This window comes from Rutilus rutilus (assembly GCF_951802725.1).
Source record: "Rutilus rutilus genome assembly, chromosome: 16".
Taxonomy (NCBI): Eukaryota; Metazoa; Chordata; class Actinopteri; order Cypriniformes; family Leuciscidae; genus Rutilus; species Rutilus rutilus.
This window is the reverse complement of record NC_140224.1, coordinates 26,816,081-26,841,433: the sequence shown is the minus strand read 5'-3', so window position 1 is coordinate 26,841,433 and position 25,353 is coordinate 26,816,081. Positions and strand designations below refer to the sequence as shown.

Genomic DNA, 25,353 nt, shown 5'->3' with positions numbered 1-25,353 from the left:
GAATAAACTGACTTAAAATTGTCATTTTGTTGAAAAATTTTTTCTAAAATGTTATTTATACTCCCATCTCCACATTTGTTATAGAACATATCTTTTGCTTCACTGAATCTGTCTTCTGGTTTGGGAAGATTAGGTCCATTCAGACAGGCAAATGGGAAAAGCAGGTGGCTGTGGCGACAGTAGTGATTAGCAGTAGAGAGAGAGAGAGCCAGTGCCCAAACTGTGTCTGACATTTGGGTAACCTTCACTGACAGGGCACAGAATGCCAGGATGCCAGTTTAGAAAATGTCACACCCATTAATGTTGATCAACGCACATCTTGTAACTACAGACCACAGGGACACAACAACTGCCATTCTCTCCACTACTATCCTGGGCCGTCTGCAATCATATATTTTCAAGTTGTGTTGTCCTATCCCATCTAACAGGGGACGTCCTCAAAACTTTAGCTAAGGTTCTAGCAAAGTTATGAACAAACGTTTTCTCAAAAGTTAGCACAAAAACATTTTCTGAAACATTTCAGTTTTTTTTAAATGGTACTATTTGCTTAAGACTGTTCAGAGAACATTCAAAAGTAATGTTTGCAAAATTATAAAAGGGAATGTTCACATAACCAAGAAAAGAAAAAAACATTTTTAAAACTTAAAAGAACTGTATGTTTTGAATGTTCAGAAATAAAGTTTTTATAACTTAATGAGAACATTAGCAAAACGTTCTTAATTTTTTTCTTCCGTTAGCTGGGATCTTAAGACCACACCAAAACTAGAACAGTAAAATTCTAGAAAAAAGCTGATTATTCAATTATTTTTGTCATGCTTTGCTAAACGTGGTGTGTGAAAGAGCACAATGAAGAAGATTAACATTAAAATACTTTATTAATGGAAGACACACCTAACCAAACTCAGTGTTAGCATTAATGACAACCGACAGCATAAGACTAAAGAGCAAAGTACACTTTTTACGCGTATACGCGAGGGTCAGCGTAGACACGCGTACTGCACGCTCACCGCCAGATTTGGAGCGTACTTTGTATGCGCAGGTCGCACATGCGCATTACATTTTTTTGTAGTAATTAATTTTAATTAGTAATTAGCAGTAATTAGTAATTAGTTTAGTAATTAGTGACTTTTTTCAGTTCAGATTCTACTTCATGTCAGTCCAGATAATTCGACAAAAAGAGCCTCAGAAACAAAGCCAAGTTGCAATGTGTAAAGACTGCAGAAGCGCAGAAAGCCCCGGGTTTCCCATACAGTATATGCAGACATCAAACAAGCTTTCACAGACTTCATCTATATTTTAATGAGTTTCCCAGCATGCTGCTTTCTCCCTGCACTTTAGTGGATAGCGGCCTTTCAGCATGGGTTTCCTCTACACTTTGTTTGAGACTTCTTCTAGTTTTTCAGAGAGACGTCTCTCCCTGAAATATAGCAGCAGTGGGATGTATAGGGAAATACAGTCATCACTTTCTCTGTTGAGTCTTTTCTCATCTTTTTTACTATGATGTAGTTTTATACTTCATTTTTACACACTTAATCCCTCTGTGAGATCAGCCAGTGGAGCAGATAAAATGATTCCCAAACAAGAACCCTGGCAGCATGAAAGGCCACTTGGCCTTTGGCAACCGTGCCCTGGGCGCATCGATTCACAAGGTAGTCAAAGAAAAACTGCATAAACAGAACAGACCGGAACGCATGCAAGCTACAGTGACAATGGAGGCCTACGTGGACGAGAGATTGTGCGAAGAGGTTAGAAAGTACCCTCATTTGTACAACTCTAGCATGAAAGAATACAAAGATATTTACATGGGTTGTAACTCGCGGCGAGCGATTGCTCAAAAGTGCGCATGCGTCGAACGCCTGTGTAAGTCAAAAGAAGGCTGTGCGTTGGACTGTGAAAAAACGAAGTATACTTTATGCCTAAAACACAGATAGATTTATACTGGGAGAAAACAAAGAGAACTAATAGACAGCTGAAACCAATGACTAATCAAATTAGTAACCATGGTGACAAATTAATGAACTAACTCAGGCAGAGAGACGTGAAAACAAAGACAAAACAAAGTCCAAGCACAATGGTACTGTAACAATTTTGACTAGATTATAATAGATTGTTGTTGTTTTTTTCATAGTTGCAGCATGGTCTAAAGATGGAATAACACAACTTTGTTAAACGTACAGTATGTAATTTTTTCGCCGCTAGGGGTCGCTAACCTCTTTACAATAACAAAGGCGTAGTTTGATGACGCAACATTTGCTAAGAATTATGGATCTTGTCGTCAACGTCAAGCCGACCGATCTAATAATGTTTATGGATGAGTGAATACATCGATGCTTTTATCATGACTGTGATATGAAGCAGGTCGGGATTGCTAAGAGACAGCTATCAGCTCCACACGCGACGCGAGTCCCGCGGATATAAAAGGAATATGGACATTTCATTCTACCGAACTAAACGCAAGTGCAGAATTACAACTCACAGGTCAGTTTATTAGACAAATTAAACTTGTGAGGTAACGCAGCGCTGTTTCACTTAGTCTAACATTACACTATCACACTAAACTGCATTTGAATGTGTTGAAATTTATGTGTTAGTTTGTCTGTATGAGACTAGCAGTAAGCTAGATCAACATTAGAATAACATACAGATCATATTCTAACATTTTATCATTGTTGAACTATATAACATTGATTAGTTTTATGTAAATGTGCTCACCTGTTTAATAAAGTACATGTAGGAGCGGTCGAAGTCTCGGACGTGGAGCTCTCGTTTATATAGCTACTGTCTATGGGAGCTCTCGGCATCTCGAAAACACCGCGCTGATATTGATTCTCGTTTTAGTTCTCCTTTTTTATCCAAAGTCTGCTTGCCTTGGTCCATAATGTTTGAACGAAACAACAACAGCGTGCAAATAGACATTGCGAACTACACAGTTGTCCACGTCTGTCGCTTTGGTTACTATCAGAGGGCTCTGGTTTATAGCTCTGGTTGCTATGGCAGTACGAGCGGAAACCAGGGACAACGCGGATATGACGCCATTGACGGCGACAAAACGGAAATAAAGAAACGGGACGTGTCTTCGAATTAAATTACAAATTTCTCCTGGTTTGAAAGTGGTTGGAAACAGTCGGGATAATGTAAGTACACAACTAAAAAATATATATTAACATAGATATAGTGATTTTTGCTATTTTTAAAGCAAAAAAGTTACATATTGTGCCTTTAAGAAAATATTTAATTGAAAAAGTAAAAGGGCACTAGGGCACCTGAGCAGCTGGCTCACAGCACAACCTACTGGTCAAAACTAGTACCAGTGAAATGGCTTGTACTGTATATCTGCTTCATCAAGACTGTCCTCACTGCAGCCTGTAGTGCAATGACATATTGGATTAAATCCAATACACTTGGGACGTGTGATTCCCCCCCAAACCAGTTGAGTGCAAACTCCGCCCCGCAGCTGATTCAAAACATTTCATTATTGATGTCAATCACAGTCCTGATTGCCAACACATTGCTACAACTAATACTATCCCCTAAACTTACCCTACACCCTAACCTTAACCTGATTTTGAAAAAAAGAAGAAACCTGTTAGTGTTCACAACGTATTGGATTTAATCCAGCGAGTACATCTTGGCTACATTTGCTAGGAGTAATGACAGGGGCTGGAGTGACTGGGAATTCAACTGTGTGTGTGAGGGTGTGCTAGTGATGAACAATGACGCAAGTGTAATGACGCTTTTGAATTTCTGTCAGATCCTTCTTCATCACAAACATCCATCCACACTCTCAATCACTGAGCCAACTCCTCCATCCACACACTCTGTCTTACTACCTCCGTATGAATGGAAACCGAAAAAAACAACACTATTCATTAACTAATGAAAAGATTTCAGAGGAGCAGGGACAATGTGTTCAAATGTGACTTTTTTTCAGTTCAGATTCTACTTCATGTCAGTCCGGATAATTCGACAACAAGAGCCAAGTTGCAATGTGTAAAGACTGCAGAAGCGCAGAAAGCCCCGGGTTTCCCATACAGTATATGCAGACATCAAACAAGCTTTCACAGACTTCATCTATATTTTAATGAGTTTCCCAGCATGCTGCTTTCTCCCTGCACTTTAATGGATAGCGGCCTTTCAGCATGGGTTTCCTCTACACTTTGTTTGAGACTTCTTCTGGTTTTTCAGAGAGATGTCTCTCCCTGAAATATAGCAGCAGTGGGATGTATAGGGAAACACAGTCATCACTTTCTCTGTTGAGTCTTTTCTCGTCTTTTTTACTATGATGTAGTTTTATACTTCATTTTTACACACTTAATCCCTCTGTCTGAGATCAGCCAGTGGAGCAGATAAAATGATTCCCAAACAAGAACCCTGGCAGCATGAAAGGCCACTTGGCATGAGTCTGAATGTGAAACTACCAACATTGTTATGAAAAAGAAAGGTTATCATATTGTACACCAGGCCTGTCCAACCTCATTACCAGAATACTGAATATGAGGGAGAGAGTTAAAAGAATATTTCAGACAAAAACTGCATTCATTAAACAAGTAACAATGCATGATTTGTAAGTATCTTTTCAATGAATAGGTTGATCCGGTTCACAAAACTGTCTGAAATATTTATTTATAAATTGGACAGATCCAGTCCAGGTTTTTTTTAAACAAAATTTGCAGTATTTATTATAAATGATTTATTTGTGCACATCATTATTATTATTATATATTTTTAATTCCCCTGCCTCCTGCAGCAACATCTCTTCTCTTCTCTGATGATGTGATTACTGGTGCGAGAGCAGGACAACCTGTCACTCACATGAGGTTACACCAATAGCAGACCACAATGATCCAATTATCTAATCAATTCCCAATTCTCAACTCCCGCCCTAAATTTTTTTCCACACTGATTTACTATGATATACAGTATATGCCACAATAGAAGAAAAAAGAGATAATCACAACTTCTGTTTCATGCTGACTTTAATGAAAGGTTAATTATCACTGAATAAAAATAGGTTTACTCACACAAATTTTGTATGAATACTAATGGCTTATGAAGATCATACTGACCAGTTTTATAATGTTTTTGGTGCCTTTTCAGTTTTTTTTTAAGCTCCATTCCACATTCTGTGTAATTGCATGGAGAAACAAACAGTACTTTTTTTTTTTTATTCTATTTTTGTGTTTCACAGAAGAAAGTAATATGGGTTTGGAGTCAATGATGACAGAGTGTTCATTTTTGATGAACTATCCCTTTAACAAACTCCACTGAGCTACATGGAGATCATAAACATCGATAAGTTGCACTCATTTATTCACTTGTATTGCTGAGCCGTTCTAATTCATGCCTCTTGTGTTGAGCCGTGTATGTACATTGAGCAAAGCTGCAAAATAAAATGCAGAGATCGTTAAAATGACCGCTGAGTCTACATAACACTAATGTATGATTCGCCTGGGACTAGAATTCTGAGTCTGACCTCAGCAGGGAATGCAGGTGGTACTGTATGCTGAAATAATTTAAACCCTTAAACACATATGTTTCAGATCAATTTCCCATGAGGTACTGTAACAAATTTAATAAAGTGCACTGGACAGTATTAAAAATTCATGACAGCTAGAAAAATGTCAACTTTTTCAGCCTCCCCTATGATGATCTCAAGACCACCCTGCGATGATCCTTTTTACAATGCCAATAAAGCAACTTGAATCTTGAAATATCTCTGCAATGTTAATGTAACAACATTTCAGACATTTGATAGCCAGATAAAACACATAGCTCATCGTTTTTGCAAAAAACAAACAAAATAAATCGACTCTGGGAATGAAACTTATGCTTAATCACTCATTTTCAAACAGAACAGCCTATTTTCTAAAAGAATTTCTAGGATGACCTCTGGTTGGACTGATGGTTGGTCCCTGTCCCAGCTGCATGCGTGAAGCCACAGTATTACAGGGTTCGGTCTGACAATACAGGACTAGTTTCAGGCACACGTCACAGCATAATACTTTGTGTTTTGTATCCGAGGCAACTTGCTGACTTAATGCTGGGTTTAGAGAGAGCTGCAAATTATTTGTTGCTTTCATGATGGCGTACTGCGTTATGAGTTATAATGGCTTTTATGAGCGTCCACTTTAGAGACTGACAGAGAAAGATTGGGTGGGAGATGTGGCCGAGGGTGTGTGTGTACGGTTGCATAAACTAGAGAGGTTGTTTTACATGACAACTGTTTGGTAAATAGGAGAAGGAGCGGAAGGAGTATTTGTGTGTATGAGTCTGGGTGGTTGGTAATGTGTGTCTCTGACAGTGACAGGTGCCAGAAAAATCCTCTCCACACTATTTTAGTAAGGACTGCCTGAACTTCTCTGGCTCCACCTTTGTCTAAACAAAGAATCTCATTAGCACTACTTACCACACACAGATACACACAAAACAGATTTCTAAATATTCACCTTACACTTTAGACTGAGGATGACCTGAACCTTTGCCCTAAAACATACTCTGTTAAACTCTTAAAGCTGTAAGACAAATTAAACACAAGTTAAGCTCAACTTATTATAATATTAGTTTGTAAAAACAACAAAAACCTGTTGATAGCTATGCACTTACACTGGAAGTCTATGGGAAGATTTTACTATAGTGTCTGAAGCTAAAATATTAAGCTAATTTTTTTTTTTTTATATATAGTGCATATGTGACCCTTGACCACAAAACCAGTCACATGTGTCAATTATTTAAATTTTTTTCTTTTGAAATCTGAAATCTGAATAAATACGCCTTCCATTGATGTATGGTTTGTTAGGATAAGACAATATTTGGCCGAGATATACTATTTGAAAATCTGGAATCTGAGGGTGCAAAAAAATCTCAACATTGAGAAAATCGCCTTTAAAGTTGTCCATTTATGTTCCCGATTGTGCTGCATTCACTCTAAAAAATAAATGTTTTATATATTTACAGTAGGAAATTTACTAAATATCTTCCTGGAACATGATCTTTACTTAACATCCTAATGATTTTTGGCATAAAAGAAAAATCGATAATTTTGACCCATACAATGTATTATTGGCTATTGCCACAAATATACCCGTGCTACTTGTGACTGGTTTTGTGATCCAGGGTCACATATTCTTTCAGTAAAAAGTCCCAAAAATTGTATCTGTAAAGTCTAAATCCTCTTTTTGAGAACGATTTCTAAAGGTTCATGTGACACTGAACGCTGTAATAATATTTCACAATAATTACTGTTCAACAGTATTTGTAATCAAACAAATGCAGCCTTGATGATCATGAGACAATTAAAAATCTTACCAACCCCAAAAATGTAAACGATGATGTAAAGGCCTATTCACACTAATAACTATAACAATAAAGATCTAGTTCTAAAAATTGTTCTAAATATAAAAGAATAGCAGAGTCCACACCACAACTATAATGGCACAGAGAAGCGTTATCATTGGAATCACTTTCAAAAAATGTTTTCCCCCCAGCAGATTAATGATAAAAACACTGACAGCCAATCAGAATCCATCTTGCTTTAAAGAACTCAAGCATTTAAAGTGGCAGTTGTCAAACTGTAGCAAACGCTTAGAATAAGCAGAATGATATTGTCCTCTGGTGTAAACGCTAATATAGTTGTCATTCTTAACAAAAAATGATTTAAATACTACAAATACAATAGAAAAATAGAATAAAAATACTATTTGAAATAGTATGATATTTGTATTATCACTCTTAGACTTAGACTTTTATTGATGAATCTAAAAATGTCCTTTAGCATTAGACTTTAAATTCTGCTTACTCCAGAACATTTCTTTAACTGCATCCACGGAATTAGTGATTCACTTTCCTCCAATTCAATAGGAACAATTTCACATGATCTGGTTCTCACAGAGAAAAACTCATAAACCGAGAGCAATAAAAACAGCAGTAACTTCATCAAAGCATATAAATAAAATGCTCAAATGCACAAATCAAATCTGTTGCGTTGAGGTCAGCCAGTGACATCATCTTCTCGGCTGTGAGAATGACATCCTGAAATGACATGTTTAGGCACGTAACCCTTGACCCCTGAGGGACGTCTGCCACTCCTCATTAATGCAAACCCACAGCTGCGGAGTGACTGGCACACACACAAGCACACATGTTCACAGACAGACTGACGGTCTCTAAAGAGGTGTGTGTGGACCCCTCCTCTGCCGTCTTATCCTCCCAATGGGGATCAGCAGAGCTATTTCCAGCATTGCAGCGCTTTAACAGCTCCTGGAGACTATGCCTGAAATAGCACACACAGGCTCTCTGACTGACACAGCATTCACACACAGAGCGAGAGAAGGAGAGGGAGGGAGAATGTGCAGAAAGACGGTGCGAGACATGGACAGGAATATTAAGTGATCACCGTAGAGAAAGGGGGGAGCGAAGCAGTATATGTTGACTGCACATGCTCACTGTAATGGTTTAAGTGAGCCTGCTTAGAGTGAACAAATGAAACTAATAGAGCAAAGCAAGGCTCATTAGCTTACAACCGAGCAGTAAAGCCACTGCATCTTCTCTTGTCAGAGTTCAGGTTTTGGCAGGTCAGCCCAGCAGACGCACTCCTGCCAGGTATCCACAGAGAAAATAACTTTATGCAACAGTCTGAATCCTGCTTTCTAGGAATGGAACTGATTCACTAGAAAGACAGGAGATCCATTAGATTATGGATTCCTTCTAAGTGGACAACAAGTCACTGGCCTGCTTAACCTGAGTCCTCGTGCTGCCCTCTTCTGTTTTTAAGAACTACATTGCTAGTAAAGACTAATATAGAAAGTATTACTGTTAATCTATTAACTAACATAGTCTAACAATGAGAAATATATTTTTCAGCATTTATTAACCCTTTGTTCATGTTAGCTCACAGAGCATTAACTAATATTAACACTGAATCTTAAAAATGTAGGACGTGATGAGATTAACATTAATAAATTCTGTAGAAGTGTTACTGTAAATGTGTTCAAGTCTTGTTCTATGTTTGACAATCTAGGAAAGATCTAGGGATTAATACAACTCATTATCCATTCAGGAAAACTTGAAAATGATGTGATGACACTTTGAGTATGTATAATGGTAATGAATGGTTACAATAGTCATATGGCATGATATTCACATGGTACTCAAAATGTACAGTGGTGCCCAAAAGTCCGAGACCATTTGTGAAAATGGTTCTTTTTTGCATTTTACTGCAAAAACATTTATTGGTATGGCAAATTAGTCTACTGTATTAGCATCAGTTTAAGTGAAACGTTGAATAAAACAAGCACTCGAGCTGCTTGAACTCCACAGTTCAGAGTTTTAAAGCAAGAACATCTGACCGCACAAGCAAAGAGTCACCTGATCGTTATCACAAATTTGATTATTTGATTAGTGACCTAAAAATAGCGCAGAATCTAATTTCTTATTCATTTTACACAAGTTTCTTTGGTAACATTTATCCAAGTCCAAAATGCTAAGCTTTTCTATCTACAAAATCAGGTTTAAATGAGATTCTGAATCCCATATTTTCAATCACAGATTTTAGACCTCCCATTGTACTTCAAATAATACCATACAAGTGAAATACCATGTGACAGATGTTGGTGTGAACTAACACTGGGCTCCTTTTTCATTCCATCTGTGCTTTTAAATGAATTCTGTGATGTTTCATATACTTGCATTGCAAATCAGATTTAAAAAATAAATAAAAAAACAATCTCTAGGACTTAATGTCTGCACTGTCATTTTGCAAGTGAGGAAATCTGATCTGTTTGTTCAGAAAGGGTCACCAATATCCAATGTCTCTGCTTTGGTTGCTATAGCAATGATGTAAGTCTCTTCTCATATGCCCATCATATTTCACTGTGGCGCTGAACTCACAAAGTACTCGAGAGAATGTAAAAGACTGAGAGATTATTCTGTCTAAATCACTGATTTGTTCTTAAAATAAAAGCTAAATTATCCTTAAAAGCTAATTTAGAGTAATTGAAAAAGAAAGAAAGAAAGACTGACCTCAGCTGTGTTCGAAATTGCCCACTATACCCTCATTCACTATTTCCTACATTACGCCATTAATATAGTCTACTAGAAAGAGTGAATGAAAACGAGTGAATTCATTCAGCACGACTGTCACATTGTATTATGGGTATTCTCTAGCTGTTGAGTGTACATCAGTTTTACACTCGTTATTACGGTGCATTATGGGATTGAAAGAGTGCACTCGATGATGCCCACTATGGTTTCGGACACCACTACAAATGGCTGTCCCTTCAAATAGAGCCCTATTTAAGGGTATAGGGGGCGATTTCGGACACAGACCTTGTTTTAGGAGACTAATGCGGCGTCTGCGATTAGTGACTAATGCGGAACTACAGGTTGAGTGAATTGTTCAGGTAAGATTAAAGAAGAAAACCTGGAGAGACCTCAGCTTCAGAGGGCTTTTCGAAGCTGCAGGAGCTTATGGATGCACTGACAATTACTGTCAAGACCCCTCATACAACGTTTTTACAGCCAGACACAGACACCTGATATTATGGTTGCCATGGCAATGACATTCAAACGGCTGAAGACAGTTATCTATCAACATAGTAGTTACACATATTGAAGTGCTGCACATTAATCAGGAATGCAGAAATTGACCGTTTTTCATTGGTACACCGAGTGCTGTCTTCCACGTGAGCAAAGGCATATTGAGTGATTGAGCTCTCTGTGTGGTTTCCAGGAGGAAATGAGTTGTCTGCTCTTTGAGACTGGCAACACGCCACCACATAAACCTCACATTCTGTTATACGACCTGAGGGTCAATCCATATAGAGCGCGAAGAATGAAAATAAGCTTTTAGACAGAGAACCAAACACAACTGAACTAAATAAAGAAGGTCAGAACTTCAAATACAACAGACCAAAAAAAAAAAAAAGTGTGACAAAATATATCTACTTCTTGCCAACACGGTCTGCCTATATAATATAGAGAAGGACTCACCAAGAAGTTCAGTCACAGATTTTCCATCATTCCTGCCAAATGATGTCAGTAAAGCAGGTATAAACAAAGAAGACCACAGAAGACTGGATAAAGAGCGAGAGGCCCATTTAATCAAATTACCGTGGTAGTGATACAGCTTTGGGCTAACTTTGGTTTCATTCATCGGGTAATAAAGTTCTGAGTTCCTCTTTATTCAACCCCACAGCCATCTGCCTTATCAGAGCCAGCTCTGTTCATCTATCCTTTGGTCACATTTTTGACCGGGATGAAGCAATGTCTAAACGTAATTGCATTACTTTCCTTAATAATACTCCAGCTAAAAAGGTGGAATTTGATGCTAATACTCATCTGTCATTCTTGACTTGAGAAATGAGCCAACAAAAGATTTCACATTATTTTTAAACAGATTAACATGCCACTGAGTGGTAAATAAATCTTACCTTTGCATGTGAAACATTTTATATGGAAGTGCTTGGATTGCACCCGGAGAACCTCTCCCTTGCATGGCTCCCCACACTTGTAGCACTGGATAACCAGTTTTCCTGGTGGATGGTGCGGTTCCTGAGGATGTGCCACTGTTAAGGAACACAGAGACATGGGTTAGCAAAGACCTCCCTTTTATATGAAGCAGCCTATGCTGATAAAGAGGATAGTATTATGTCATTTAATGAGTTTCAAACCCAAAACAATAAAATCACAACCGATATAAGCAAGTATATAAACAACTGGTGTATAGCTAACTAAAAGACAATAAAACCTGGCACAACCTACAGCTTTACTAAAAAATAACTAGTAATTTGATCTTGACTAAAAACTGGCCAGTGATGGATTCACATAAACATTCAACAAATCTGTAAATGCTAATGCTATTCTTAGGAAAAAGTTGACAAAACTCCCTTACACACAGATCATTGATCATCATTTACAATGAGGTCTCATTTGTTAACATTAGTTAATGCATGAACAATGATAAATACATTATAAATGTAAATAGCACCAGGCCCAGACGGTGTCTCACCAGCCTGTCCTAAAACCTGTGCTGTCCAGCTGGCCTTCATCTTCTCACAGATATTCAGCAGATCGCTGGAGCTGTGCAAAGTCCCTTCCTGCTTCAAACACTCCCCCATTATCCCCATCAGCCCCCCCAAAAAATCACTGGACTAAATGACTACATACCTGTCACTCTCACATCTGTGGTCATGAAGTAATTCGAAAGATTGGTGTTGGCCTACCTGAAGGACATTACAGGACCCCCTGCAATTTGCTTACTGAGCAAACAGGTCAGTGGATGCTCAGTAAGCAACAGTCAACATGGGACTGCATTATATCCAGCAACATCTGGACAAACCAGGGACCTGTTTGTGGACCTCGGCCTTCAACAACATCACCCCAGCACTCCTCCAGACTAAGTTAACCCAGCTCTCTGTTCCTAGCTCTATTTGTCAGTGGATCACCAGCTTTCTGACAGATAGGCAACCATTAGTGAGAATGGGGAAATTCTCATCCAACACCTGTTCACCCACTTCACCCCCCAGGATGTGTGCTCTCGCTCGATGGTGTTTTAGGCCCCCAATGGCTCCTTAGAGGCAGCTAACCCTACCCTCAACCTTAAACCTACCCATCCCCTCGCTGCCTGGAAGGCGCCGTTGGGGGCTTAAAACACCAAACACCTGTGCTCTCTGCACTGCTCTTCTCCCTGTACACGAATGACTGCACTGCCAAAGACCCTTCTGTCAAACTTCTGAAGTTCGAAGATGACACTACCATCATTGGCCTCATACACAATGGTGACGAGTCAGCATATAGGTAGGAGGTTGATCAGCTGTCTGGTGCAGTCATAACAACCTGGAGCTGAACACGCTCAAAATAGTGGAGATGACTTTAGGAGAAACACCACAGCATTATCCACACTCACCATCATGAACAGCACTGTGGCAGCAGTGGAGTCATTCAGGTTCCTGGGCACCACCATCTATCAGGACCTGGGACAATCATATTTGCTCTATTGCAAAAAAGGCCTAGCAGAGGTTTTACTTCACCAGTTGAAGAAGTTCAACCTGCCACAAGTGCTGCTGAAGCAGTTCTACTCTGCAGTCATTAAGTCTGTCCTCTGCACTTCCATAACTACCTGGTTTGGCTCAGCTACAATCTCAGACATCAAAAGACTACAGAGGACGGTTCGGACCGCTGAGAGGATTATTGGTGCTCCCCTGCCCACCCTCCAAGAACTATACATCCAGAGTGAGAATCACTCTGGAGTCTGGACCCCTCACATCCAAGTCACTTTCATTATGAACTGTTGCTGTCCGGCCGGGGCTACAGAGCACTGAGCACCAGAACAGCCAGACACAAGAAAAGTTTCTTCCCCCTTAAATCTACCCCATGAACAATTAAATGTTCTCCCCACTGTGCAATGATAAATATGTGCAATACCACTTGCTTGACAATTCTTTTATTCCATTCCCTGTAAATAAAAGGTTGCAGCTCTTTATTCACATTGGGCCAGACCCCCTCGTCTTTATCCAGGTCCCTAAGCAGGTCAGCCTGGTGTGCCTAGAGTATAGTGAGCATGTATCCGCCTGACCCGCTGCCATATAAGACTTGCCCACCAAAGATGATGTTGTTCTACAGGGCTTGGTGGGCAGCCTCAGAGGAGAGATAGCATGTCAGCGTCTCTTCAACCCTGGGCATCGTCCCATAGCCATGATCCTTCATCCCCACAATCAGTTGCATAGTTGGAATAGTTGGAAATCGTGGGGCTAAAGACGCGAGAGGAGAACGGCTTAATCCAGGACCTCCACACCTCATTGACCAGGACAGAAATAGTTGCACACCTGCTTCAGACACAATCACAACGCAGCATGGAGTTCCCTCAAAAGTGAACTAAATTACTGTAGTTATGAGTGCAAAAAGCCTTGACTGACAGACATAAAAGAGGAAAAAACATAAAGCTATAAATGTTTAGAATATAGGTAATAGGGTAAGGTATAGTTCATCCAAAAATTCAAACTCTCATGTCGTTTCAAACCGGTATGACTTTCTCTCTTCTGCAGAACACAAAAGAAGATATTCTGAATTTTGATAACCTCTAAGAGTATAATAATTAAATCATTATTTTAAATTGCAACAGTTTAAACATGTTGTAATGTCTAACTAGATTTCACAAAGCAAACGGCACTGTTATAAACACCTGAAACCTTAACTGTTTTGATAATTGGCTGCACTGTTCCTACATATAAGCCCTGCTGCAATTTCCCTAGTTGACTTTCATTAAAAAGCAATAAATATGCATGTAGATGCACAAACTAATAAACATGAGGCTGAACCTCAACTAGGCAGCATTTCATAATGCTTGCAACTGGCTAGAAAGTGTTTCAACGGTCCAATGTCCGCATTTCGGGTGCTATCACACAGTGTGTGGGTGTGAGAGGAGTGTTAGTAGGTGTTTGGAGTTTTTTTTAAAAGTGATCTGTAACACTGCCAGGCAGTGGCTATCATCACAGCCACACGGAGAGGTGCTCACACTCTCTCGCACGAGCCATGTTGTTTACATTTCTGTACTGCTCATCACAAGTGTCATTTAGAGTCGGAACAGTTGCATAATGAAGGTCATGAGTCATTTGTGCTTTGCTGTTAACTAACATTTGACATGTTAGCCTGCGGACACAACCGCAAAAAGAATAATTTACCCAAAATAATTTTGAAAATTCTACTATTCCCTTAAAACATAAACACTAAACAGACATTAAAACTCAAGTACACTCTTTAGTTGTTTATAATCTTGATAATTACATGCTCTGAAGGAGAGCAGACGTCCCACACACAGTCAGAAATGAGTGAGCTGTGTGCTAAGACTCACAATACTTCAATTGGTTTTCTTCAGAATCTCTGTGTTTATGTGCTGTTTCACGGCTTCACTGTACCATATTTGTTCAAGGTCATCAGGCCAAGACGTTGTCCACTCAAAGCTGCTGTTCTAAACCTGGCGGCACTCAGAAGCTGAAGTTAATTTGAACGAAAAGATCTCTGAACCTTTCAGAGTGGTTTCTCATTAGCGTGCCTATGAATCTTTCCTCTTACTCGCGCTATCCTTCCTCCTTTAGACATTTACACCTACTCTTAAAATCACAGAAGCCCGTACTCTCTCCAGAATGACACCTCTCCACTTTATATCTCTCTTTCCCTATTGGAGAGCTAACGCATGCCTCTCTAATCTAATCGCTGGCCACTTGAAAGGCTTGTGCAAGATTAACAGGAAAGAATCTCCCTCCCACAGTCACTCGCCACTCCTTATCAGGCCATAAACTTACATAATATTGCCACCCAAAAGTGTCTCCACAAGCTAAACCACTTTGGGGACTTTATGAGACGTGTTGTATATTATATATAAAATTCATATCATATTACTATTATGATTTTTTTTTTTATTATTATTCCCATGTACTTTTATATAGACATCATATGTACAACCAGACATAATGGTTCCCGGCTCATTTTGAATCAGACATGAATGAGTGAGTCTAATTCAAATCGTTAAATCACAAGCAAACTTACGTTAAAAAGTAGCATTCCTAAGAGTAATTTGATCATGAATCTGACATCAAGGCATGTGGTTTGCGCAAAAAACACAACTGCAGTGCACACTCTAAAGCCGCGGCCACACTAGACTTTGAACACACAAAATATTCTACGGACGTGATGTGACGTCACTCTCTGCTGAGTCTTTTTTTATGACAAATTTAACATACGAACTGTAAAAATATACAATATTTTCCACTTTACTGCAAAAAGTTTACATACTTAAAATTCAGCTAAGAGGTTATGCCGTGACATATCGATCTTCTATTTGTCACATGTCACGTGATATGATTTCGCAGGTCAGAATTCACCACACTTCTACAAAACTTCTTCGCATGAGCTTGCGTTTCTGGTCTCCTGCATTCGCATGCATTTTAATGTCAGTGGAATGAAAAGTGTAGTGTGCCAGCCGCTTTAAGCCGCAGTCACACTAGACTTTAAGGGTTAGTTCACCCAAAAATCCAATCATTTTCTCACCCTCAAGCCATCCTAGATGTATATGACTTTCTTCTTACAGCCAAACACAATCGGAGTTACATTAAAAAAATATCCTGGCTCTTCCAAGCTTTATACTGGGAGTGAATAGTAATTGAGATTTTGAAGCCCAAAAAAAGCGCATCCATCCATTATAAAAGTAATCCAGACAGCTCCATGGGATTAATAAAGGTCTTCTGAAGCGAAGTGATGTGTTTTTGTAAGAAAAATATCCATATCTATAACTTTATAAACTATTATCACTGGCTTCCGGTAAGGCCCATATACAAGTCTAGTTCTGGCGGAAAAGTGACCTTTGAGATAATAAAAAAACGCACACAAAACATTACTGACCATCTAGACGTTATTTCTGTCATTTTAATCACAGTATGGAGCCCTGATGTGTGGTATAAAGTAAAGAAATGGATGGCGTCCCTTATTCTTTCTCTGCTGAAGTTGCCATGCATGACAAAAATTTCCCCTTTGTCTGGACGAGTTGGTGAGCAAGCAACTAATCAGTAACGACAAGATTCTGCCAAGGTTTTGTGCTCAAGAATGTTCCTACCGGCCCTCGAAACTGAAGCACAGGATTTTGTCTTAAACTAGCCCCCCCAACCAGAGACAGCTGTTGCTATAGTAACCAGCTCTACCAGGGCGGCAACAGTATAACACCAGGAGCTTGTACGGTGGAACCCAAGAGTGAAGCTGCAATGTCAACAGACAACGCCAAGCCAACAATATACTGTCTTGTTTCAATCATGCAGATGGACTAAACTAGGAGAGTTTTCTAACATATGCTGTAACTAATACAACTGCTCACACTGTGGCTATATTAAGCAGACACACAAAAGGCACATTTGGACTCTGCTACAGTATGTGTTCTCTGCTTTCAGCCAAAGGCAGAGTCTGCTACCACTACTCTGTCACGCTCCACGCAGATGTAAGGGAATGTAGGCAGGTGGTGAAGAACAGCACAGCTAAACACCGAGGCTTCCTGAAACACACACACGATGAGCCTCATTCATGAAACATGTGCAAGACTTATTAATATGTAAATTGTACACAAAACCATCCTTGCATAAACTGTTGCATGCAATATATACTGTGTATATATATATATATATATATATATATATATATATATATATATATAAACAGTACACAGAAATGTGATTGCCTCGTTTTTTATGGATCAGATACCAAATCTTATATTACCCTCATGGCATGCTATAAGTACACCTAGACATTACAGCATTGCAATGTACATTGTACAGTAAGAAAAAGTGATTTTCATTTTTAGATTTGTTAAAGATTAAATGTACTGTTACTACATGATTAGCGTTTTAAAAAGATTAACTTGACCACAAATGTAATCTGAATGCACAAATAAATATCCAATTTGTTTCCTTTGTGTTTTTTTTTAAATGTAATTTATTCCTGTGGTGACAACGCTGAATTTTCAGCAACCATTATTCCAGTCACGTGACCCTTCAGAAATCATTATCAGAAATATATCTTATTATTATGTTGGATACAGTTCAACAGTGCTGATTAATATTTTTGTGGAAGCAGTGATACTTTTATTTTTCAGGAATCTTTGATGAATAGAGAGTTCTAAAGAACAGCGTTTATAACAATGTAAAAGTCTTTACTGTCACTTTTGATCAAGTTAACGTGTCCTTGCCGAATAAAAGTACTATTATTATTATTATTGTTAATCTTACTAAACCCAAAGTTATGGTAACAGTGGTGTCTATCCAATAAGCAGCTTCAAATTATGTAATAATCAAAACAGTAAAACTAATATTATCAAAAACAGACAGTACTGATTCCCAATTCTGATTGGATGAGCCACATTCAAAGTCATTGTACAATAGCAGATATCTATCTACACATCAAATGAATATTATATTAATACAGTAAGTTATGACATGGCGGATATTTCTACCACAATATAACAAAATCTGACATGGTATATTCTGTCATACCACCCAGCTCTAGTACTGTGCAAAAATTAATGAAAACACTGACCCAAAGTGATTTAATGTACACTATCTGTCCATTAACGCACAGATACATATGAACACATTTAGAAAGCTTTTGATGGTGTTAAGTAGAGTTAAACACTGAATTATTACAGGCTGTGTAACTGGAGAGCGTTATTCAGTCCTGAGGCAAAAGTGTCCTTTGAGCTGAACTGGCGTTCTGACTCAGAATGAGTGTGTGTGTTAGTGTGTGAATTGTGTGAGTCATTGTTTTACTCCTCACCATTGCCTCTAGCAGCCATTTTCAAACTACACAAACTGATACATTCTTCCTCAAGTCAGACTATAAAGGTCTAAACCTCTTTTCATCTGAGAGATTGTTTCACCTCTACTTTTAGTATTTTTGAGTTTAACCTTACGACAACCCCTGTACTAATCGCAGTATTAGCTCACCTCTCAACGCAATACGCTGACTCCTGATGACCTTCTGTGCTTTGGCCAAGTATAAACGACCGGTCAATCCGCATATGTCAGGGTTGGACACTAAAGCGAGCTTGTTTTACGATTGCTATTGGCCACAGGTAATGCATTCAAGGTGAAACACTCATTCCTCACAATCATTTTGTATTAGATTGATATTATATTTGTATTGTGATGAGCATCTGGCTCCCCACCAGTCATCGTCACGCCAGCCCTCACATTGCTGGCCCACGTCCAGCCTCACAAATAGAGTCTGTGGCCAAGAGGAGGGGCAAGAAAACGGAACAGTGTTGCCAGCACCTGATGAATATTGTCTCCAATGACTGCTGCCATAAATTAATTTTACAATATACAGACATAGAACAGATTTCCTAATGCATGTGCACCCCATTCTCTAGGACCGAGAAATACATAATATAGTCAGTTTGTTTTTATGGAAGTGTATAAAACAAAATTCACTTCTGTTCAAAAGTTTAGTTTGGTGAGACGGTTTCTTATGTTCTCTTTTATGTCTCTTATGTTCAACAAGGCTGCATTTATTTGATCAAAAATACAGTCAATACAGTAATTTTGTGAAATATTATTTAATATTTTAATAATATTTTATTATTAAAGAACTGTTTTCTATTTTAATTTATTTCAAAGAGCAATTTATTTCTGTGATGCAAAGCTGAATTTTCAGTATCATTTCTCCAGTCTTCAGTGTCACATGATCCTTCTGAAATCATTCTAATATGATTTGGTGCTCGAGAAACTTCACAGTTGAAAACAAAACTTCATATTTTTGTGTAAATCATGATATCCTTTTTTGTAAAAGTTCAAAAGAACATTTATTTGAAATAGAAATATTTTGTAACATTAGTAATATCTTTACTGTCACTTTTGATCAATTTAATATGTCCTTGCTAAACAAAAGTTCAGTTTTAAAAAAAAAAGTCTTACTGACCCCAAACTTTTGAAAGGTAGTGTATGCCTTAGAAAGTATCACTGCACAATGATTGCAATTAGTACATTTTGCCAGGTATCATGCATTGCTCTCTAGTGCAATATTATCAGTATAATTCATCATATTTTAGCTGGGGAAACCTTTGCAGAATCTGATGAAGATCGATATCCTAATATACACTCACCTAAAGGATTATTAGGAACACCTGTTCAATTTCTCATTAATGCAATTATCTAATCAACCAATCACATGGCAGTTGCTTCAATGCATTTAGAGTGGTAGAGTCGTAGAGTTGGAATGGTAGAGTCAGAATTTGGCGTAAACAGAATGAGAACATGGATCCATCATGCCTTGTTACCACTGTGCAGGCTGGTGGTGGTGATGTAATGGTGTGGGGGATGTTTTGTTGGCACACTTTAGGCCCCTTAGTGCCAATTGGGCATCGTTTAAATGCCACGGCCTACCTGAGCATTGTTTCTGACCATGTCCATCCCTTTATGACCACCATGTACCCATCCTCTGATGGCTACTTCCAGCAGGATAATGCACCATGTCACAAAGCTCGAATCATTTCAAATTGGTTTCTTGAACATGACAATGAGTTCACTGTACTAAAATGGCCCCCACAGTCACCAGATCTCAACCCAATAGAGCATCTTTGGGATGTGGTGGAACGGGAGCTTCGTGCCCTGGATGTGCATCCCACAAATCTCCATCAACTGCAAGATGCTATCCTATCAATATGGGCCAACATTTCAAAAGAATGCTTTCAGCACCTTGTTGAATCAATGCCACGTAGAATTAAGGCAGTTCTGAAGGCAAAAGGGGGTCAAACACAGTATTAGTATGGTGTTCCTAATAATCCTTTAGGTGAGTGTATAATCTCATAGTTTCAGTCAGCAATGTGTCATATACTGGGCCTTTGGGTTATGTGTAGTGGGAATCAATCCCCTTAGACTGAATTTACTTATTTTACCTGAAATTAAAGGTGCTCTAAGCGATGTCGTGTGTTTTTTAGGCCAAAACATTTTTTGTCACATAGAGCAAACATCTCCTCACTATCCGCTAGCTGCCTGTCCCCTGAACACACTCTCTCTAGACACCACAGGCTCCAGAAACGGCAACAAAAACAAACCGGGCTCACCCGTACCACGAAACACAACAAACAGTGTTCCAGCCAATAACTGGCAAGATGTATTTGAGGGGGGGTTTGGGGGGGTTAGTGCACGTACACATGAAGGGGGTGTGGAGGAGAGAGAAGCATGAAGAGGGAAGTTTGAATTATGGCCGACACACGACCAAAGAGACGACGTTCCGATGAACAAATTGCAAAGAAGAGGGACAAGGATAAGGAACGTGCGAAGTACCGAATTTACATCGGAAAAACCTTCGAAAGGTGGCGAGAACTCCGCCGGTAGAAGGGATTCCAATCCAACATTCAGTTGCTCTGTTTTTGCAGGACAGGTAAATCCATTTTTCTTTCTAAACTGACGTTCATGTTCGCCAAACCAACACAAGGATGTAATTAGCTAGAACTATGCAGTCAGCGTTAACTTTGGTGAATACAACATATGTTTCTAGCAGCTAGCGATCAATCTCTATTGTAAATGATCAAGCAAATTCACAGTAGGGCGACAATTTGTGTGAATGATTGTTTTCACCCACTGTTTGTTATGAATTTGAATGTTCATTTATAGGCTATTGACAACTTTGACTAAATTTGTTTACGACGCCGCCGTTGTTTATGCTCACTGGGAAACGCGAAGCTAACGTTATCTTGTTATTATTGCGCCCTTGTATGGGAGCTATAACGTTAGTTATTATAACCTCAGGTGGCGAAACGATTTTAAGATAATGTTTCTCTTTTTCTGCATTCTGTTCTGCAATATATAAAAGCATTCATCTAACTTGGTGACATTACACATTGAATGAAGTATCAGTAAAACTTAACTTTGTTTGTAGTGACTACTTTGACTTTCCTTTATGCCGGAACACTCTCAGAAAAAAAGGTACAAAAGCTGTCACTGGGACAGTACCCTTCAAAAGGGTTCTAATATGTACCATTTAGGTACTAATATGTACACTTTTGGTACCAATATGTACCTTTGAGGGACTAAAATGCACTCTTTAGGTACAAAGGTGTACCTTTTGAAAAGGTACCGCCACACAGTGACAGCTTTTGTACCTTTTTTTCTGAGAGTGAATGGAGGGGAGGAGGGAGGAGACGGGATGAGGAGGAGGGAGGGTCTAGCTAGCCTCCGTTTTGTTTGACAACAATTCGAATGTCAACAAGAAGTTACGTCTCCCGACATCGCTTATAGCACCTTTAACTCAGCAAAACAAAGTCTGCAGCAAACTTATATATTTATATGTGTGATTCAACAATGGTGGTGGGCATTTTTATTGCTTATTTTATTCAATTCAAAAGCAAAAAAACATGCTAACCCCTCAATCCACTCTACCACAACATGTACCAGGTAAAGAATGAACTGATATAAATGACAAGAATGCTAACCATCAAAACAGATAGACAGTATATATATAATGGATATAAACCGTATTCTAAATTTTGTTTTATTCCACAATTTTGTTTATACACATATTCAATTATGTGTAAATTTATTTTATTTACAGTGCTGTGCATAAGTTTAGACACCCATGCTAAAGTTGACTAAAAAGAGGAATAAAAAATCATCTTTTGGAAATTGAACTTAATGCCTTAATTTAAAAAATTAGGAAAAATCCAACCTTTAAGGACACCAATTTTCTTTGTGAATGAATAATGTATCGTAAATAAATAAATGTTCTTCCTTAAAATACAGGGTACATAAGTTTGGACACCCCTATGTTAAAATCCTATAGAGGCAGGCAGATTTTTATTTTTAAGTATTTTTTTTTATTTTTATATTTTTTAGGATACTATGCATCCTGATAAAGTTCCCTTGGCCTTTGGAATTAAAATAGCCCCACATCATCACATAGCCTTCACCATACCTAGAGATTGGCATGGGGTACTTTCCATAAGATCATCTCTCAATGCAAATCAAACTAGCTATTAGGCTAACTGAAATAAAACCATGCCAATCTCTAGGTATGGTGAAGGCTATGTGATGATGTGGGGCTATTTTAATTCCAAAGGCCAAGGGAACTTTATCAGGATGCATGGTATCCTAAATTTTTTTTTTACAAAAATACTTAAAAATAAAAATCTGCCTGCCTCTATGGGAATTTAACATAGGGGTGTCCAAACTTATGCACCCTGTATTTTAAGGAAGAACATTTATTTATTTACGATACATTATTCATTCACAAAGAAAATTGGTGTCCTTAAAGGTTGGATTTTTCCAAATTTTTTAAATTAAGGCATTAAGTTCAGTTTCCAAAAGATGATTTTTTATTCCTCTTTTTAGTCAACTTTAGTATGGGTGTCTAAACTTATGCATAGCACTGTATATGTGTGCTAAACACTGAAATTCTTTTTTGCAGCTTCACTTCTGCTATGTAGCAGACCTTTTAATAACATGGTGCTTATGCATACAGTGTGAATACTAGGTCTATAGCCCTTTAATATGGGTAGTGAGATAAATATGTGCAGTCAGAAACAGTCCTTAGAGGCAATGTCTTTTGTCTGTCTTTGGCTAACTATCATTATCCTAAAATATCCTGTCCTAAAATACAGGTCTACAAAAGCGGCATATCCATTCCTCTGGTACAGAGCATGTAATGTACCATAGCACATTTTTTTAGACCAACGGACAATCATGTGAAGCTCTCCTTGACCATTTATGGAAAGGTTATCAGAGTTATGTGCCTTTGACGTGAGTCCAACTGAGCATTCTCATATAACCGCTGATAGTACAGAGACTGAGGGTATGCAAGCAAATGTTGAGTGGAGTTTGGTTGTCATGTGTGTGTGAATGTGATTTCATTGCTAAGTCAGACCCAGATCCTTCTCAGCTGCATGCATGGAGGAAAATGTGGGACAGTGGAGACGGAGATTGGCCACTGATACAGCAGATTAATATTTAAAACGTTTTAATGAAAGTTGAAAATAGGTATACACTCAAAATTGTAGGTCTTCTTCGGTTTTTCTGATAAATAAAGACTTGATTGTTTTACCTGGCTGTGCTGCAGTGGCGAAATTACAGAAGAAACATACAACTATGTTGTTTAATATTTTATTAATTATTATAATTAATTCATATATAACATTACTATATTATTGAAATTATTAAACAATATTTTCAAATGTTACAGCGGGATAATATTAAATAATATTTAAGTCTGGTTTCAATGTAAATGCCATGAGATCAGGAATCTGTAGAAACATCTATTATGTATTATGTTATGTATAATGGTTTAATAATTATTATAATAGTACAATTAGCATAAATTCATAAAATAATATTTGATATATATATATATATCATATTTTAAATAATATTAATGTATTATTTAAAATATATGACCCTGGATCACAAAACCAGTATAAGTCGCACGGGTATATTTGTGGCAAAAGCCAAAAATAGCCATTGTATGGGTCAAAATTATAGTTTTTTCTTTTATGCCAAAAATCATTAGGATATTAAGTAAAGATCATGTTCCATGAAGATATTTAGTAAATTTCCTTCCGTAAATATATAAAATATGTATTTTTGTGAGTGAATGCAGCACAATCGCAAACATAAATGGAAAACTTTCCTATCCTAACAAACCATACATCAGTGGAAAGCTTATTTATTCATTTATTTTATTATGATGTATAAATCTCAATTTCATAAAATTGACCCATGTGACTGGTTTTGTGGTCCACGGTCACAATTATTGTCTACTATGTCTATCATAGTTTTCTTTGTGTGATAGCTTGTGGCACAGAATAAATGTTTAAAAGACTCTACACATGCATGTATGAATGCACCAACATACACGTGTTTGTGTGTGAATACAGGTGTGTGAAGTGGGATTGCAGTGTGTGTTGTGCTGTGATTCACACGGGGTACGGCCTCAGCAACAAACCAGTCATCGCTCGGTTGCCATGGCTACAGCGATAGGCTAAATGCATTATTGAGTTCATTCTCTCTCTGTCTCTCTCTGTTCTCATCTCTCTTTCCCTCGCTCCCCCCTCCCTCATCCTGCGCAGACCGCTATTAGCTTTTACTAAACCATGATCTACTTTTCAAAACACAGGCACACCGCTGGTACGGAACACCCTTTACCTCCGTCTCCGAGCCGTGACAAGGGATTTCTTCGGGAAGCAACCCTATTTCCTGAGAAATCCCAAACAGGAACGCACTGTGCACTGCCTGCATTCTGTAAATAATTCAATAGCCTGCTAAATTCCTACATAGTATTACACAACATCGCTGGCGGAAACTGTGCCATCTGAAGTTACTTTTGTTGGATAACAGTCTGTTTTCTGTCCTATATTGGGTGTTTTCACTGTATTGTTTAAATCAGGCAGTTTGGTCCTGGGCGAAACATGTTAATGAAGCATTTAAGATTCACCAGATGTTCCTGCTATAATGCAGCTTCCCTCATCAGATAACTTCTGAAGTTACTGCCACCCACTTTATATTGGCAAAAAATTCTCAGCACAGAAGTCCTGCACAAACCAGACAGACAGTTATGCATATTCACACACATTTAACCATCATGCATTCTAATGCACTTGCGTAAATGAATAGTTAGTATTCCTTGTATATTTTGTATGCTAGAATATGTGCCAGATCACACAAATGGTGATCCCTAAACACACAAATGTCTATAAAATGGTCTTCTGAATAATAATAAACACACATTACGTTTGTACAGCACAATGTGCAGCCCACATGCTGAGCAGCGAATTAGAGGTAAAGTAATTGCCATCAATACCAACCCAAGACACACACACACACACACACACCC

General features: G+C 38.3%; 1 protein-coding gene across 1 annotated transcript in view; it reads right to left on the bottom strand.

Moving 5' to 3' along the window:
• Positions 1–25,353, bottom strand: part of ablim1b (actin binding LIM protein 1b) — a gene marked incomplete at its 5' end in the record, with an annotated part of 69,956 nt that overhangs the window by 38,045 nt on the left and 6,558 nt on the right. The window contains one exon of the mRNA XM_084434913.1: positions 11,427–11,561. Coding sequence (XP_084291039.1) covers positions 11,427–11,561 — 135 coding nt within the window. The remainder of the gene's footprint in view (positions 1–11,426; positions 11,562–25,353) is intronic.